Below are 18,534 nucleotides of genomic sequence, written 5' to 3'. Positions count from 1 at the left end.
TCGTCCCCTTCTGGTATGTTGACACATAGTTATTATTGTTAGTCAAGGCCTATTGTACATTTAATTACTGATGACTCATCCAAACTAAGTGCTACAACTACACTTTCACTTTTCTATTGACCTAATCTTCCCCTCTAACGACCATTTCCATCCCGGCTCCTCATGAAATCTACGAAGGATTTTACCACCTGGCCATTAATTGAAAAAAATGTGTACAGTCACTTAATTGTAAAATAATATTTTATAAAACATTCTTTAATGTTTTCAGTGACTGAAGACTTTATGAAAGTGGAGTACTTTTGGTCTGATCAGGATGACAGAGTTGGACTACTTGGCTCCACTTTCACTATCAAGTGTATATTTTCAGGAAAGTAAGTATACATTTGCTTACATGATAAAAGACAGATAGATAGACAGACAGATATATGGAAAGAAAAACAGATAGATAGATAGATAAATAGATATATAGACAGATAAATAGATAGATAGGTAGATAGACAGACTGATAGATAGATAGATAGATAGATAGATAGATAGATAGATAGATAGATAGATAGATAGATTTTTAGATAGATTGATAGATAGATAGATAGATAGATAGATAGATAGATAGATAGGATAGATAGATAGATAGATAGATAGATAGATAGATAGATAGATAGATAGATAGATAGGATAGATAGATAGATAGATAGATAGATAGATAGATAGATAGATAGATAGATAGATAGATAGATAGATAGATAGATAGATAGATAGGATAGGATAGGATAGGATAGGATAGGATAGATAGATAGATAGATAGATAGATAGATAGATAGGATAGATAGATAGATAGATAGATAGATAGATAGATAGATAGATAGATAGATAGATAGATAGATAGATAGATAGATAGGATAGGATAGGATAGGATAGGATAGGATAGGATAGATAGATAGATAGATAGATAGATAGATAGATAGATAGATAGATAGATAGATAGATAGATAGATAGATAGACAGACAGACAGACTGATAGATAGATGGATAGATAGACAGACAGGACAGACAGACTGATAGATAGATAGATAGATAGATAGATAGATAGATAGATAGATAGATAGATAGATAGATAGATAGATAGATAGATAGATAGATAGATAGATAGATAGACAGACATACAGACTGATAGATAGATAGATAGATAGATAGATAGATAGATAGATAGATAGATAGATAGATAGATAGATAGATAGATAGATAGATAGATAGATAGATAGATAGATAGACAGACATACAGACTGATAGATAGATAGATAGATAGATAGATAGATAGATAGATAGATAGATAGATAGATAGATAGATAGATAGATAGATAGATAGATAGATAGATAGATAGATAGATAGATAGATAGATAGATAGATAGATAGATAGATAGATAGATAGATAGGATAGGATAGGATAGGATAGGATAGGATAGATAGATAGATAGATAGATAGATAGATAGATAGATAGATAGATAGATAGATAGATAGATAGATAGATAGACAGACAGACAGACTGATAGATAGATGGATAGATAGACAGACAGACAGACTGATAGATAGATAGATAGATAGATAGATAGATAGATAGATAGATAGATAGATAGATAGATAGATAGATAGATAGATAGATAGATAGATAGATAGATAGATAGATAGACAGACATACAGACTGATAGATAGATAGATAGATAGATAGATAGATAGATAGATAGATAGATAGATAGATAGATAGATAGATAGATAGATAGATAGATAGATAGATAGATAGATAGACAGACATACAGACTGATAGATAGATAGATAGATAGATAGATAGATAGATAGATAGATAGATAGATAGATAGATAGATAGATAGATAGATAGATAGATAGAGATAGATAGATAGATAGATAGATAGATAGAATGGTGCTCACAACTTTACGTATCTGTTGCTTAATTCTTGATCTCTTTCTCTCAGCCCCACCCCTGACGTACACTGGGACAGAACAGACAATGAACCAATGTCTGAGAGAGTGACTATTCCAAGCTCTACACAAGAGTTACAGATAAACAATCTACAGTTTGAAGACGCAGGGCTATACGAATGTTGGGCAACTAACCCACTTTCCCTAGATCGCAAAAATCGAACATTTACAGTTCGAGTTCAAGGTAAGTAACTGTTATAAAATTATTTTTTTTCTTTTTATATGAGTTATCTTTTATATAACAATATTACGTTATTAGATGCAATCATTTATACCATTTAATTTAAATACTAAGACATGGATATGGAAATAGTGAAAATAAAAAGTAGTAACCCATTCTTATCTCCTGGTTTACATACTATTGAAGCCCTTTAAAAAGAAATAGAAAAAAAAACTTTTCTTTCAAAATAAAACATAAACCATTAATAATAATATACACGCAAATCTTTACAATTTATCTGAATACCTAAATAATGAATTAATAAGGGACACTAGACAAACAAATTGGTTAATTTTTTAATTCGTTCGTGTATTGTCATCGACAATAAATAACAGTTCAAAATTTCAACTTGGTCCAAAAATGGGAATTTGGAAGAAAAAGTGTTAAAACTTTTAAAAAAAGGATTAAACCCATATATACATCGACATTTCTCATTAAGTATCCTTTATTCCCCTTATTTCGATATAGAAAATCGCCAATATTTAATTAAGTCATTGGTTATTTTTTTTTTATTGATTCATGTCTTGTCGGTCTCAATGCAATGATTAATAGTGCAAAGTCCTAGAACGGAAAAGGGAGAAAAAACATGTTCAAACTTATTACCAGACAGACAGATGGACATGCAGACAGACAGAGTTGGTTGATATAAGCTTTGTTACAATGTGTCGCTGGTCCATTAAGAAACTTAGGCGTGAGCGTTCTACAATATATAAACATACAAAAATGAACATTTTAATGAACATAGATGTTGGAATGAAAGGAAGCTGTTCTATTTAACATATAAGAAAATCAAAATGGCTGTCGTCAGTGGGGGTTTGGGCTCGATACTAATCGTTCAGAAGGTGAGCACGTGACAACACTGTCACGTGACCATTTTAACAATCAAATATTGAAAGACTAACACAGCTTTGATTTGATCTTATTTTTTTTCGTATCATCATGCTCGAAGATAAAACTTGTGTATCTAAATCACCAATTTTATTGAAACATAGAAAAGCCCAAAATTGTTAATATATAAACCTAACAGTCAGTGTGATTTGTTTCCCAGCTAAGCCCTATTTCATGCAGGAGTTACAGAACGTTGAGCTGGGTATTAATGAAACAGCTGAATTTATGTGTCTAGCTGCTGGAGACCCCAGACCAAGTATAGAATGGTATATCAACGGCATACCATTACCAGGTACAATATTATGACTATATTACGATTCATTCTGTATTGAAAGAATGGATATTCTCGGATGAATCACTGGTTTCAGTTAATTCTTCAGTCGAGGCAGAATCAATCCGATTCTGGATATGCAAAGTTGGCGACAGTTCGTGCATGTGAATTTTAGCCCATACATTCATTCCTCTTAAATTCACTTGCTTTCCATAGGGAATAGTCAAGCTTACTTTGTTGAGCTCTTTAATGTTGTTTTGAGCTCTTTGATGTTCTTTAGGAATTTTTCGAGAAACTGGAACATTCGTCCACTGGTAATGACTTAAAGAAGGTTAAAAAATTGTTTTACATGGAAGACTTCTAATGCAAATGAATGAAATGAACCTGCGATGCAAGGAAAGAAATGGACCTTCATTGATTCAGAGCTCAGCTTTAATTTCTTTTATTGAGACTTTAAATCTCTTTTAACATAATAAAAAGAGCTTTACAATCTCTCAGAACTGGTTTGATGATGAATTAATAACTGAATAAGGACATTACTATCTTACTGATCTAACAATGCTATATGAAGAAATGACAACTAGCTTCTAGAATGTCACAAATTTACTAGTTAAAACATGAATGAATTTTTTTAAACAGAAACAAAAAGAGTTTCTATTAATGTTATTATTAAAAATAACTTTAAGAGAGGATGCACTACAGAGATAGGGCTGAATTGAAATGCTCCTGATAAATACCAACACTGTAATCAAAAATTGGAATTGTTATAGATGGTGAAATGGTGATAAGTGTTTAGAAGTGCATTTATAGAGTAACAGACTTAATGAGTAAGCAAAGAGATAGACTGAATGAAGCCACTAGAAGAGACTTTTGTCTTGCTTTCATTTATTTAAACTTGACATTTTTCATAAGGCACAAGACTTCCGTTGGCTTGTTACTTTTTATTGTGAATTCAATAATAACAATAATTAAAGCTAGTCATATTAAATATAAATTTTAGTTTTAAGAAAATAGTAATGTGTAAAAATTTAAAAAGAGAACTATTAAACGATTTGAAAAAAAAATATCCCAACACTGCAGATAATTCCAATGTGCAATCTCTACAATTTTTTGTTTCTTAATACAGTTTAAAATTTAACAATCAATTAGTGGCATAGTAAGACTAAAGAAATAAATGGAATTTTATTTCAATGTGTGTTCTCACTTTCATTATTGATGTTTGTCCTGTTGATGGGGGGGGGGGGGTAGGGTTAGGGTTAGGGTGGGGGTGGGGGGGGGTCGCTGGAAAGATTTTTAAAAGAGAAAATATACAAAAGGGGGCGTTGGGTGAAAGGTTGAAGATCACTGCTTCCATAGGCGGACATGACCAAACCAATTCAAGCGTCGATGTTGGAGAGATCTAGAACAAAAATTAAATGATAATTCTTACAGAATTAAACCAACTCACTAACTATTAAATGTTTTTCAGATGTGATGGATCCTAGAATAGCTGGGCCGAGGTTCAAACACCCTCAAGAGAATAAGATCGTCCTGGAGAATGTTGAGCTGTCAGACTTTATGGTCATTCAATGTAACGCTTCTAACATTCATGGATACGTCTTCGCAGACTTTTACTTGAAAGTTTCTGGTAAAGTGAAAACCTGAATTTAAAGTTTAACACTAGAAAGAGCGTTATCAATAGACTCCAATCTGAGAAGCAAAGAAATTAAATGTTGAATGTTAATTTAATTGTTTTAAAATAATAATCTCTTTTGAAATCCCCCACTGAAATTTGGATATTTATCCAAGTTTATCTTTCCCGATTCATGAATTTATTTTTATTTTCAAAACTTCAAACAACATGATCAACTTAAGGATGTCATTGAATGTCCTCGTGAAAAGAACATTGGCCTGAATCTAACATCACGCATACTTTATCTGTGTAAATAACCTCTGACTTTGAGATATTCAGTGGTACTAGTCTATATTGTAATTTAAAAAGGTTTTGTTATGCCACTTTATTTTTCTAGTTATCACAGATTTCTTTCCCAAAACTCCATTGTTTTATTTTCTTACTTTTTTTTTAAGGCTACTCTTTATTTCTCCATATTGTTTTCCTTTTTGTTTCTTTGTTAGAATTTAGTAACAATTCTGACTATTAAGGCTCTCTGCAAACTGCATCACACAACACAACCAATTCATAGAACTTGACAACTCAGGGCTCCAAACTAACGTAACACTTTAATGTCCAATTAAGTACAGCCATACTGTACACTTAGCAATAACGTAAGACTGGCTGTAAAAAAAATAAATTCGCCGCAACTCTGTAACGCTATATTAGACTCCTCTGACTCTCCGCCTCTTCCTAGACTTGTACTCAATTCTCTGTTCGGACCGACTTTACACTTTGCTGGTTCCACTAGCGGATCCAGGGAGTGGGGGTTAGGGGCGATCGCACCCCCCCCCCACTCCGGCGACCCCTCTTTCGAGAAAGGTGGGTTGGACGAATGTTAGTATAGAAATCACACAATTTGTATACGAATTTATTACTTATGCTAATAATATATACTAATTATTTATATTTCAAATTTGTTCAAACTTTTTACCAGACAGACTGAGTGAGTAAATATAAGCTATTTAAAATCATTTATTATCGGATTAATCAATGTTATAATATTTTATTTGTTTATCCAAATTTAAATAGGTCAAAGTTTTTTTTTTTACATTACTATTCATGTATAGCTGGTCCTCCGAATATCACAACCGCTCCGGAAAATGAAACCGAGGCTGCAGAGGGACAACAAGTAGAGTTATCCTGTGAAAACAAAGGCAATCCCAAACCAAGACTTACTTGGTATAAAGACAATGTAGAAATAACAGGAGGTGAACATTTCAGAATTTTACCCAATGGCTCTCTACTTATTAAGGTATTTACATGCGAGACTGAGACGTGACTGAGACGGTATTAGAGATAATTTCAAAACAAAAAGTTACAAAAGCAGAAAAACATTTAAGCGTCAAAGAATGAGCATGGTATCATACTACGGAATAAGCTTAAAAGAGTGCAATATATAGATATGTGGCTAAGTTATGAAGCACTTGGCTTCGAATCGGGGTCATGGATTAAAATCCCAGTGAAGACTTTTTTTTTTAATTTCAGTATCTTTGAGCTCTTCTGAGTCCGTTAAGCTCTAATGGGTACCTGACATTAGTTTGGGGAAAAATGAAGTTGGTTGGTCGTTGTTCTGGTCATATGACACCCTCGTTAACGATTTGTAAAGGAAACTTGTGCAATTTATATATCGTTTAAAACCCCTTTTCGTAATAATGTATTTAATAATGGATTTTGTATAATTTAATTCTGGAAAAATGTAGTTAACAATACATTTCTATTTTAGAAGACGCTGGTTTATTTAATATACTTGACCTCGCTATATTATATAATATAATTATATAATATAATTTAAATCTCTAGTTAACATTTTACTAGGCTCTGTAGTATACATTTTTTAATTGAAAATATGTAAATAAAACTTCCAATTCTTTCAAAGCTTGCGGTACAAGACGCTAATTTAAATAATTTCAGACAGAAACAAAAAAATCTATACATTTCGTTTTCAGCAAGTTGTACTTCCAGACGCTGGACTCTACAAATGTAAGGCAGAAAATATTTACAATGTGACTGAAGCAAATGGAACCCTGATAGTACGTCGCAAGACTCGAATAGAACACTTCCCAGAAGATCTTACTGTCTACGCACTAACTGAGGCCCAATTCACGTGTTCAGGTTCGACGGACCCTGAGAAAATTTCTGATTTAAAAATATTTTGGCAAAAAGATGGAAGACCTATAACATTTTACGATCAGAGAATGACTACATACGCTGGTTCACTGGTCATTTGGGAGCCCATAGTCAGGGACTCTGGAACTTACACATGTATTGTGACAAACGGGTTAGAAAACCAGACCGCGTCTGCCTCATTGTTAGTCCAAGGTCAGTTGAGTTTATATACATAAATTGTTTGTTTCAATAATGAATTTCTAAAAACTTTTTTTTTATTTTAAGGTATAAATAGAAATTTTAAAGGTTGTTGAATACTTACATCATCTAACATATATAATTATACAAACAAAGTACATCGGAAAAAATTTTGTTGGTATTATTTGGTATAACAGTTTTAATGAGAGAGCTATCGGGTTCTCTCTCTGTATATCCTTCCCCTGTGCCTTCTGCCCAATGCATAAGAATGTGGCGTCTCTAGGAACTGTCAACGTTTTCAGCTTATTAACATGAAAGGCTGATATGCTTAATCAGGTTCGGATTTAATGTTCATGCCCCGAACACGATTTTGTTAGAAGCCCTTACAATTTTTTGAAAGCTATAATAAAAAACCACTTATGAATGCAAATAATTATGACCGGTATCTAAAAGCATGCTACATTTTAGAAGAAAGAAATATAGCTCTTGTACATTTAATCTTACTTTACTTTTTAAAAAAAATATTTAATATGCATATTTTAGTTTTAAAAATGTAGCCTATACTTTGTAAAATGTTTGACATGTTTCGAATGTTCCTTCACAGTTGAAGATATTTAATTCCTAGTCCAAACCTCCCGCAAGACGACGGGGGATAGGATCGGGAAGGATTTGAACCCTCGACCATCGATAAATCCGAACGACAGCCCACCGCGCAAACCGCACGACCAGGCCGCCGACCTGGTGGAGGGTAGGGACCTAGGCAGACTCGCTGTCGTAAATCCGGAGCTGTATTTACTTATTCCGAGGATGCTACAAGAGTAAGCTTCTTATTCACGACACTTTTGCTAGCTGCAGAAATGCGAAAGAAATTTCTTTTTTAAATTAAAAGTTTCTTTCCCGTAGAAATTCGGATTTATTTTTTTATCTCTTTTGTGGAGGTCCCATTATTGTGTAGGTTCCTGGAGTTGTACGCCCCGACTGCCCTTCTTTAAATCCAACCCTGTGCTCAATAAATGAACAGCGCACTGTGGTCTGCTTTTATAGCTACATGAGCGTTGTTACTGAAGAGTCCATGTCAGAAACTCATCAGTACAGTTAAAACAGAGTTTGATGTCACCCAACACTTGATTAACTTGAGACTTTAACAGACGAAACTAACAAGACAAAGGGCCTACAACGTACTCTTTTTATGGCATGATTAGGAATTTGTCTGGAAAAAAAATGTCTCATAAATAAAACACTGAACCATAATCTTCAAATACAAAAACAACATCTAATAAAATACTCAGAAAAGACGCAAAGATAAAGGCACATTCCTCGTTCCATATGCTAGGACAAATTTATACAAATGCTCCTTCTTCCCTAGTGCTATTAGATCATGGAATGGGCTGCTAGCCAGGAAAACCAATGACTTGGCAGAAATTTAGTCATTGGTTAACATGCATGACTAGATGCATGACGCGTAGGATGTAATTATCTTCTTTTTTGAAGTAACGTCTGTATTTTTATATGATGGGATAAGATAAGATAAGATAAGAAGATGTAGCGACAAATTTAAAAAAAACATGAAAGTTGTAAACAGAAAACTTTTGAAGGCTTTAGAGAGAGGCAGGTTTGAAGAACGTAGACATTGAGCTTGACGACATTCGACGGTCCCCTTCGTTAACCTTCAAGTTCCACATTCACTGTCAGTGTCGACTAGCTTTTAGTGTTGGCCTTTTGCCTGTGTTCTTTGATTTTATTTATGAGAATTACCTCCGTTTGATTTATCTGCACAAACACGCAAAGTGGAAGCGCCTAATACTGTACAAATGTTTTTCTTATGAGCTTGGAAATGCCACTACTGCTGACCATGTAATAGGCTTTAGGTCAACATGTATAGCGGTCTGTCTCTCTTGGAATTTTTCCTACAGTAGTCTTAGAGAGGATGTCGTGTCCATAGTAGATCTGACATAACTTGTAGCCTGAATTTCCCTGAATAGTGCCACTCTAGCAAAGATTTCGCCAAATATGCTGAGGAGATATCCCTATAAATTTTGCTATCACTCCGATCTCCTTTGTTCTTATATATTGTGACTATATTTGCGACACACATGACCTGCTACCCAGCATCAACAGAGGAGAATATAGAGTTTAACCTTTATGGTATTTCAAATATCTTTTTATTTTGAACACACATTACTGAAAATCCCACATTTAGGTAAATGTTTAATAAAGGCACATTCCTCATCCCATATGCTAGGACAGATTTGTACAAATACTCCTTCTTCCCTAGTGCTATTAGAGCGTGGGATTAGTTGCCTGAGTTAGCCAGGAAAACCAGTGACTTGGCAGAATTTAAGTCATTGGTTAATATGCATGACTGAATGCATGACTCGTAGAACGTAATCATCTTCTTTTTTTGAAGTAACGTCTGTATTACAAAAATAAGATAAGATAAGATGGACTTGGGGCGGACTAAAATATTTTTTTTTATTTATCATTCATTACTTATCACAATAGGATTAATTGCTCTTAAAAAGAAGGAATTAGGTGACTTTTGTTTTAAATATTTGACTTCTGCCAGATGACCTAGAAATGTATTGTTCAGAACACGGAATGTACCAGCCCAAACCTGACATATTCAAAATAAACAATTTTAACTTTTTAATGAATAGTATAAGTGAGTAGTTCTATTTTAGTTTTCGTACAGTGATGAAGAAATCTACCAAACATTTAAAATACGTTGTTTTTTTTTTGTTGGGATGAAGTTCATCGAATGAGTTCCTTGTTTTGTTTTTTGTTTTTTTTTTAGTCGTATTTTTTAAATTGTAATTTGAAGAATGTTTTTCTTTTTCATGATCTTTTTTGGAAACTTTAGACAGGCCAGAGCCACCAACCAATGTACGTTGGATATTTTGCAATAAAAACGCTACCATCTTGTGGATGCCCGGCAGTTACAACTATGCCCCAATCAAGTACTATGTTCTACAGTACAATACTTCATTCAATCCTGATCAGTGGACATTTGGACTTAAAGTAAGTGCAACTAGATGGAAGAAAATAAAAAAACTCAAAGCCATGGCAGAAATAATCATAATAATGTTATGTTTAAACATTTTTTTAGGAGCTTTGGAATAATTTACATTTGACTGTTTGTTTGCTTTATATGTTTCGGATGTTCCTTCAGAGTTGAAGATAGTTTACTTCCTAGTCCAAACCTCCTGCAGGACGACGGGGGGTGGGAGCGGGCAGGGTTTGATGGTTTGGTTTGGTTTTGGTTTTAGGCACATCGGCACAATTTTAGGCCATGTCGTGCCTGCATTCCTTTAAGGACTACTCTTTCTCTCTACATAAAAAGGGCTAAATTCTATACAGTTAAATCATTAAAATCAAGGTCTATTCACAGTTAAAATAGTAAAGGTAGTAAAAATTTAATAATTTGGTAAAAATCTAATGTAAATAGTGCATGTTCACAAATTCATGAATCAGATCTTCGTAGACAACCCAACTTCCCGGATAAAGCCCAGTACCTTCCCAGGGTCGACATTATCGAATAGTGTTTTTAAGTTATTGGCTCTAAAATATTTCTCCCTGACATCCTGGTAACTGGGGCAATCAACGACGATATGTTCCACGGTGAGGCGAGAGTCACAATACTCACAAAGTGGGGGCTCGTCTCTCTTCAGCACAAAAGAGTGCGTGATGTAGGTGTGGCCAATCCTAAGTCTGGACATGGTCGTGCTATCACGTCTTGTCAGACCCTTAGATGTGGGCCGCCACCTGACATCCGCCACAATCTGCCTGAGTTTATTGTGAGTCTCAGCCTCCCATCGGTTCTGCCACTCTCGATAGGTGGCAGAGGCAATACTTTGTCTCAGGTCTGAGCAGGGAATTTGAGTTCCTGACACCGCATGATTTAGGGCTCTCTTTGCTTCTCTGTCTGCGGCTTCGTTTCCCTCAACGCCAACATGGGAGGGGACCCAGATGAAGGTGGCATCCCTATGGTCGGCTGTTATTTGGTCCAACAGCTTCAGGCTCTTATGTACCAATGGGATGTCAGTCTTCATCCGCCCCAAAGCTTACAATGCAGATTTGGAGTCGGAGCAGATTATAAATTTCCTCCTTTTTGATGCCTTAACGGCCATAAGTGCAAGATATATTGCGTGCAATTCGGCAGTAAAGATGGAGCAGCCATCGGGGAGTCTACGGGATATTGTTTTGTTCCGAAAGGAGCAGGCACACGCGACCTTTCCATCCATTTTGGATCCGTCTGTGTAGATGGTGCCACAATCTCCGTAGCTCTCCTGCAGTTCCCTAAAGTGGACTTGTAGTATGTTTGGGTCTGTATTTTCTTTTTTGAAATTAAGGAGGGATAAATTTAATTTGGGTTTATTCATTAGTCAAGGAGGATTCTGAGGTGTTTCTATTTTAGAGATTTGGTCAATGGGTGGGGTTAAATTTTGGATGGGTTCTCTCATTCGAATGTCCAACGGCTGTATGACGATAGGCCTTCGATTGTATAATTCTACCTCTGTGGGGTTAAATATGGAGTCGAAAGCAGGGTTTGTGGGGTTGGATTTTAGCTTGACTATATACTGCATTGCAAGCTTTTTCATTCTTATATCCATGGGGAGTTCTCCAGCCTCCACATGGAGACTGGGATAGGTGATGTACGAAACGCGCCGAGACAGAGACGCAGGGCAGCATTTTGTATTGGTTCCAGTATTTTTAGATAAGACTTATATATTATGGATCCGTAGTCTAGCGTGGATCGAATTAGACTCCGATATAGCTGCATCAAGATATCTCTGTCAGCTCCCCAGTCGGTATGGCTGAGTACTCTAAGTATGTTTAATGACTTTTGGCATTTCTTCTTAAGTTCCTTAATGTGGGGGAGAAAATTAAATTTGGAATCTACGGTGAGGCCTAAAAATTTTGTAGTTTTCACGACAGGGATCTTCTTTTTGTGTATAAATAGTTCAGGGTCTGGGTGGAATCCCCTTAAATTACAAAAATGCATACTAACTGTTTTGGAGTCCGAAAATTTAAAACCATTATCGTTTGCCCAATTTTGAATTTTGTTTAAACATAACTGTAATTTCCTTTCTAAGGTGTTCATGTTTTTCCCATAAGTAAAAATAACAAAGTCATCAACATACAAAGAGCACTCTATGCCAGGGGACAGAGCATTTATGATGCTATTTATTTAATGTTGAACAGGGTGACTGACAGAATGCTGCCCTGTGGTACACCCATTTCCTGGTCATGAGTGTCAGAAGCGGAGTTGCCCACCCGAACCTGAAATTTTCGGTCTTTCAGGAATTCCCCCACAAAACAGGGAAGGTGTCCCTTAAGCCCCATAAGCTCCAGGTCACGTAGAATGCCATGTTTCCAGGTTGTGTCATAGGCCTTTTCTATATCGAAGAATACAGCTACTAGATGTTCTCTTCTGAGTAATACATTTCTAATATAAGCTTCCAGCCTTACCAGGTGGTCAGTTGTTGTCCGCCTCTGCCGGAATCCGCACTGGTAGTTGGAGATTACTTATTCCTCTCCAGGTACCAGACCAGCCTACTGTTAATCATTCTTTCCATGGTTTTGTAGATGCAGCTTGTTAGTGCTATTGGTCGATAGTTAGCTGGGTCAGAGCCGTCTCTTCCCGGTTTAGGTATAGGTATAACTGTGGCTTTCCTCCAGCTAATTGGGAAAGCGCCTGTTTGCCACACACAGCTATAGACCCATAGCAGGACTGCCAATGAGGGTTCGGGAAGGTGCTTGAGGAACTGGTAATGGATTTCATCTTCTCCAGGCGCTGTGTCATGTGACTTGTCCAGCGATTCCCTCAGTTCCTCAAGCGAGAACGATTTGTTGTAGACTTCATTGTTCTCTGACCTGAAATCAATGGGGTGTCTTTCCTCCTTGGTGTTGACTTTTTGGAACTCTGGCGTGTAGTGTGCAGTGGATGACTTTTCTGCTATTGAGGATGCAAGGCAGTACTATTTCTCTGGGGGACGTGACAGTTCGTCCTTGGTTTTTCAAATGCCCTATTGCATTTGATTCTTTCTCTTTGATTCGCCTTACTGCCTTCCAAACCGCTCTAGCAGAAGTTTTGGCATCCAAACTGCCGACAAAACTTCTCCAGGAATTCCTTTTGGCTGACCGTATGGTTTGTCTAGCCTTTGCTTTAGCTATCCTAAATAGCTTTAGGTTTTCCTGGGAAGGATTCTTTATAAATGCAGCCAGTCGTTTTTTCCTATCGCCAATAGCACTTTTGCAAGCTGTATCAAACCAAGGTTTGCTAGGCCGTTTTGGATTTGCGGAGGTTAGGGGGACAACTTTCCTGGCTATACTAAGTAGCTTGCTAGCAAAGGTATCAGCTGGGTTCTGTTCATCGAGGATACTTTCTGTGATATCCTCGGAGCATCTTTTTTGGAATTGTTCCCAATCGGCCTTATTCAGTTTCCACCGCTGAGGTCGTCCCAATGAGGGGAGATTGTTAGTAATGATGATTGGGAAGTGATCACTTCCCCGTAGATCATTGCTAACTGACCATTTAAAGTCGTCCAGAAGTCCAGGGACGCATACGGTGAGGTCAATGCATGTGAAAGATCCAGTTCCTGGGTGCAAGTAGGTCGGTGATGCATCATTAAGTATGCATAAATCATGTTGGAGGAAGATATCCTCCAGCATACGACCTCTTGTGTCGGTATTGTTGGATCCCCACATGGTGTTATGGGCATTGAAATCCCCAAGGATTATATAAGGCCGGGGGGAGTTGTTTCAATAGGTCCTCCATGTCTGTTCGGTTTAATGGAGCGCCTGGTGGTAGATACAGGCTGCAGCAAGTGATAACCTTGTGAAGGGTTATTCTAGCTGCTACGGCCTGTAGTGTGGTCTGTAGTTCTACCCTCTCATGGGGGATGCTGTCTTTCACAAGGATACAGACTCCACCTGATGCTCTCTCTGCATCCTCAACATTCTTGCTGTAAGCACTGTAGCTTCGGAAACTGATGCTATCTTTCAGAAATGTTTCCTGTAAGCAGACAGCTACAGGAGTCTCAAGAGTCCATCAGTAGCTGCATTTCCTCATAATTGGAATTGAGGCCTCTACAATTCCACTGTACAATTCTGTAATCCATGGCTTATTCTAAATGACCTACTTGGAGCTATTTGGCCTTGGGAGGCCCCCGGAGGGGTTTCCCTTTATTCCAGTGATCTTGGTATTTTTATTCTTGGGTTTGGATGGAGATGATGACAACCCCCTTTTGGGGGAAGTCTTTCTCTCTGGAGAGGGGAGATCCTTCTGGTTAGAGCAGAGGTTATTTCCTCCTCTCTCACCTCGGGCATCCTCTCCGCTTTGATTTCTCCCCTTAGTTGGTCAGACATGATGTCTCCGGGTTCTCCCGGAGTGTTGGTTTTGACATGCTGCACAGTCTCCATGCTCTCATCAGCGAGCACAGAGAACCTGTTCTTTAGCATGACAACTGGGCTTTCTTGTTTCTTCGGAGGTGTGTTCTTTGGCGGTGTTTTCTTCTGAGTTGGAGGAGGAGGGGGTGATGGGGTCAATGTGTCCGTCTGTGTGGCTATGGATCTTCTTATCTTAGCAACAGCCTGGGCGTAGGTTATTATCAAGCCAAATCGGCCCTTGGGTAGGGCCAATACAGCCGATTTCGCCTGGCTGAAGGTACATCCATTTCTTGCCTTGTACGGCAACCTCCTGTTTCCAAACAGGGCAGTCCTTGGAGTAGGCTGAGTGGCCAGCATGACAGTTTGGGCATTTGAACTGGGCTGTGCAGCCCTTGTCCTCATGACCCTCTCCAGCACATCTGGCACACACAGTGTTCCTCTTGCAGACTGCCGCGCCGTGTCCATAACCCTGGCACTTGAAGCACCTCATAGGGTTATGTATGTAGGGCCTCATTGGAACTCGTAGGTATCCTGCCTTCACATACTCTGGCGGTTTCCTAGTTCCGAATGTGAGGATAATAGTGGCGGTTTTTACCTCCTCACCATCCCTGCGCCTGGTAATGCGCCGGGCATGGGTGACTCCTTCAATGCCCTCCACTATTTCCTTCTCGGAACATTCCAGTAGGTCCCTAGAGCTGATTACACCTCTGCTGGTGTTCAAACTCTTGTGTGACATGACTTCCACTTGGAGATCAGAGAGTCTTCTGCATCTTAAAAGCCCATCAGAGTGTGTCTTGCTATCTACTTCTACAAGAAGTTCCATTGACTTGTGTAGCTTAGACACTCTCTTGGGCTCTCCCACTACTGACTTGAGTCCCTTATAGATAAGGAAAGGGCTCAGCTTTGTCAGGCTTTTCCCCTCCTCTGTGCACCTGACCACCAAAATGATGGCCAGGTAGTACAGCTTTTTGTGGCCTCCTCCTTTTTTGCCTCAATACGGCGTCTCTTGCCCAGACTTAAATCTGGGTCAAGCAGTTTATTGGGGTTTTTTTTGTCCATATATAGTCTTGTTAGTTTAGTACCTGTGCTCCCTCCAGCCACCGCCCTGTTCGACCTATGCTGGTAGCTCGGCATGACCAGCCGGTTGACCCAGAGCGGACCATCTGGGCCTCAGGTCTAGGGGAACTTGGAGCCAAAGTATTGTGTTGTGGTGGTTTATCCTCAGATAGCCACCACTCAAACACCAGGATCTCTTTATCCCCCCTTACCCGTCGCAGTCTACTGCAAACGGACTGGTCTAGGACGTAGTGAGATTTTAAAGATAAGGAGACAGAGTGATGATCAATGAAGGCAGACTGAGGAAAAGAGGAGGCAGACACAATGATAGAAAAGAAGAAGGGCACTTTTGAGCTCCAAAAGTGCTAAGGAAAGAGGAGCGCAGTTTAACGTCATGTCTCGGGACGCGGCAGGGTTTGAACCCGGGACCGTCGATAAATCCAAACGACAGTCCAGCGGGGAAACCGCACGAACAGGCAACTTATGCATATGTTATTTTTTTTTCATGAATCAAGTAAGTTTCCCCTTTCGAACCTTGCCATCTATAAGGTAGATGATATTAGGGTCATATGTTTCTTTGGCCAACGGATAACTTGCAGGTAGTCATGTGGCCACCACAACGACCAACCATCTTTATTTTTTCCAAAGTCAGGTACTCATTAAAATTTTTGGGATCATGTGCAAAATAGAAGATTTTCAATTTAATCTGTTTTTATCCCATTCTTTATTTAAAATATTTTCTTGAATAATACTGGCACTGCTCTATTGAACTTTATTTCTAGGTGAATGCCTCTTTAAGTCAGGTGAACATGACTTTATCGCCACATGTCAACTACACCTTCAGACTAATTGCGTACAACAAGATAGGTGCCAGTGACCCTAGTGCCCCCACACCTACAGTCTGCTCTACCAAACCAGACCGACCTTACATCCACCCTCAGAACCTCCGCACTCTGGGTCACCGGTATGGAAAGCTTTACATTGAATGGACTGTAAGTAAACTTGTGTAATAATGAAGTGTTTACATTATTAGAGGCAATTTTCAACACATTTATTGGTAAATACAAACTACTACTAATACCATTTAGACTAAACTCTACTGCTTGAAGTATTTGCCAAAGGACTGTACCAAGCTTTTAACACTATACAAGGGGTTGAGATGTACAGGACAGAAGGGCATCATGATAGACTTGCAAAGTTCTTAACATAGCAAGAATAAAAGGAATCAAGCTGAAGCCATCTAAATATAGCCTAAAAGTACTAGAAGTCAAGTTTGTAGAACATATCATTACAGATAAGCTGAAGCCATCTAAATATAGCCTAAAAGTACTAGAAGTCAAGTTTGTAGGACATATCATTACAGATAAGCTGAAGCCATCTAAATATAGCCTAAAAGTACTAGAAGTCAAGTTTGTAGGACATATCATTACACATAAGCTGAAGCCATCTAAATATAGCCTAAAAGTACTAGAAGTCAAGCTTGTAGGGCATATCATTATAGATGTGGTATAAACCTTGATGACTCAAAGATTAAAGCAATACAATCCATGTGTCACGTAGAACAATAAAGTTTATTTTTAGTTTTCTGCAACCATCGCGATAGCTACGAGCGAAAAATTTCTCAAATTCTCTAGAAGCTGGAAATTTTAACACAATACGTCTAGAGCCAGATATCCACAATCTAATGGTAGGACAGAACGGGCCATACAAACAGCTTCTTACTAAAGCTAGAACATCGTGTCAAGACACATTTATGGCCATCTTGCACTTGCGAAACGCTCCATGCCCTGATGGGCCTTCACCTGCACGGCGGCTCATTGGCCAACGTCTGAGGTCGAATTTTCCTATAACTGAGGCATTTCTCAGACCACAATTCGCAGACAAAATGAATTGGAAAATGCTTGAAAAACAAGAAAAAAGTCATCAAGAAAATATAATAAAACAACGCAGCGAGCGGCCACAGATTCAGCTTGGAAGCAGTTATTTGGTGCTAAAGAAAACTGGCGATTTATGGGAACAAGAAGTGGTCATCTCAGAAGCAGAGACCCAAATGTCCTACTGGGTAAAGACATAAGATGGGGCAACATACCGAAGAAAAAGGAAAATGTTAAAACTCATTTTCCATATCAAGGGTTATATCTAAATTTTTTAAATTTGACACCTCTAGACAGTCATTAATATACAACCTACACATGGGAAAATGAGCGATACATTACACACCCAACACGAGCATACTATTACTATCAATGTTCCGCCAGTGGTAACTCGATAAGGCATGCTCGTTCGGCCCCCACCTCGTTACTCAAATACAGATATTTAGATACATCTTATTATTATTATGTAATATGTATATAGGAGAGGGTTAGGGTTGCATGCGGCCTCATAGCTAGACAGCTGAAGGTCACTCACAAAGGCCGCTGGATACAATTTTGATACCAAAGGAAATCAGCTGCCGAGGACAGACGCAGACAGCGAAAATAAAATCTAAATCGACCACCTGCGGAAAATGGTTATGCTTGCACTGAGATTGGCAAAATATGTAGGTCACAGCTGGGGCTGCGCAGCCACGGGAAATACTGCATTCCTCACTAATCTTCGGACTCGAAAACAAGCCTTATTATTATTAATATTTATTAATTAATTTCTCTATTTGTAAACCAAAACTCTTGGCTTTATTTCCTTGCTATTTTTGATAATATTATTACTTGGCATTTCTTTTGTGTTTATGTGTTTACCTAAATAACTAATTTATGTT

The 18,534-nt window shown here is 37.9% G+C and overlaps 1 protein-coding gene across 2 annotated transcripts in view; it reads left to right on the top strand.

Annotated features, from left to right (window-relative positions):
- Positions 1-18,534, top strand: part of LOC106054099 (neuroglian-like) — a 61,852-nt gene that overhangs the window by 21,270 nt on the left and 22,048 nt on the right. For both annotated transcript variants that reach the window (XM_056026066.1, XM_056026067.1), the window contains 8 exons: positions 269-371; positions 1,991-2,181; positions 3,266-3,397; positions 4,845-5,003; positions 6,098-6,282; positions 6,977-7,349; positions 10,195-10,352; positions 16,562-16,771. In XM_056026066.1, coding sequence (XP_055882041.1) covers positions 269-371; positions 1,991-2,181; positions 3,266-3,397; positions 4,845-5,003; positions 6,098-6,282; positions 6,977-7,349; positions 10,195-10,352; positions 16,562-16,771 — 1,511 coding nt within the window. The remainder of the gene's footprint in view (positions 1-268; positions 372-1,990; positions 2,182-3,265; positions 3,398-4,844; positions 5,004-6,097; positions 6,283-6,976; positions 7,350-10,194; positions 10,353-16,561; positions 16,772-18,534) is intronic.

The sequence above is a fragment of the Biomphalaria glabrata genome, chromosome 4 (assembly GCF_947242115.1).
Source record: "Biomphalaria glabrata chromosome 4, xgBioGlab47.1, whole genome shotgun sequence".
NCBI classification, from domain to species: domain Eukaryota; kingdom Metazoa; phylum Mollusca; class Gastropoda; family Planorbidae; genus Biomphalaria; species Biomphalaria glabrata.
Note: the sequence above shows the minus strand (reverse complement) of the source record. Positions and strands in the feature narration are given on the sequence as shown.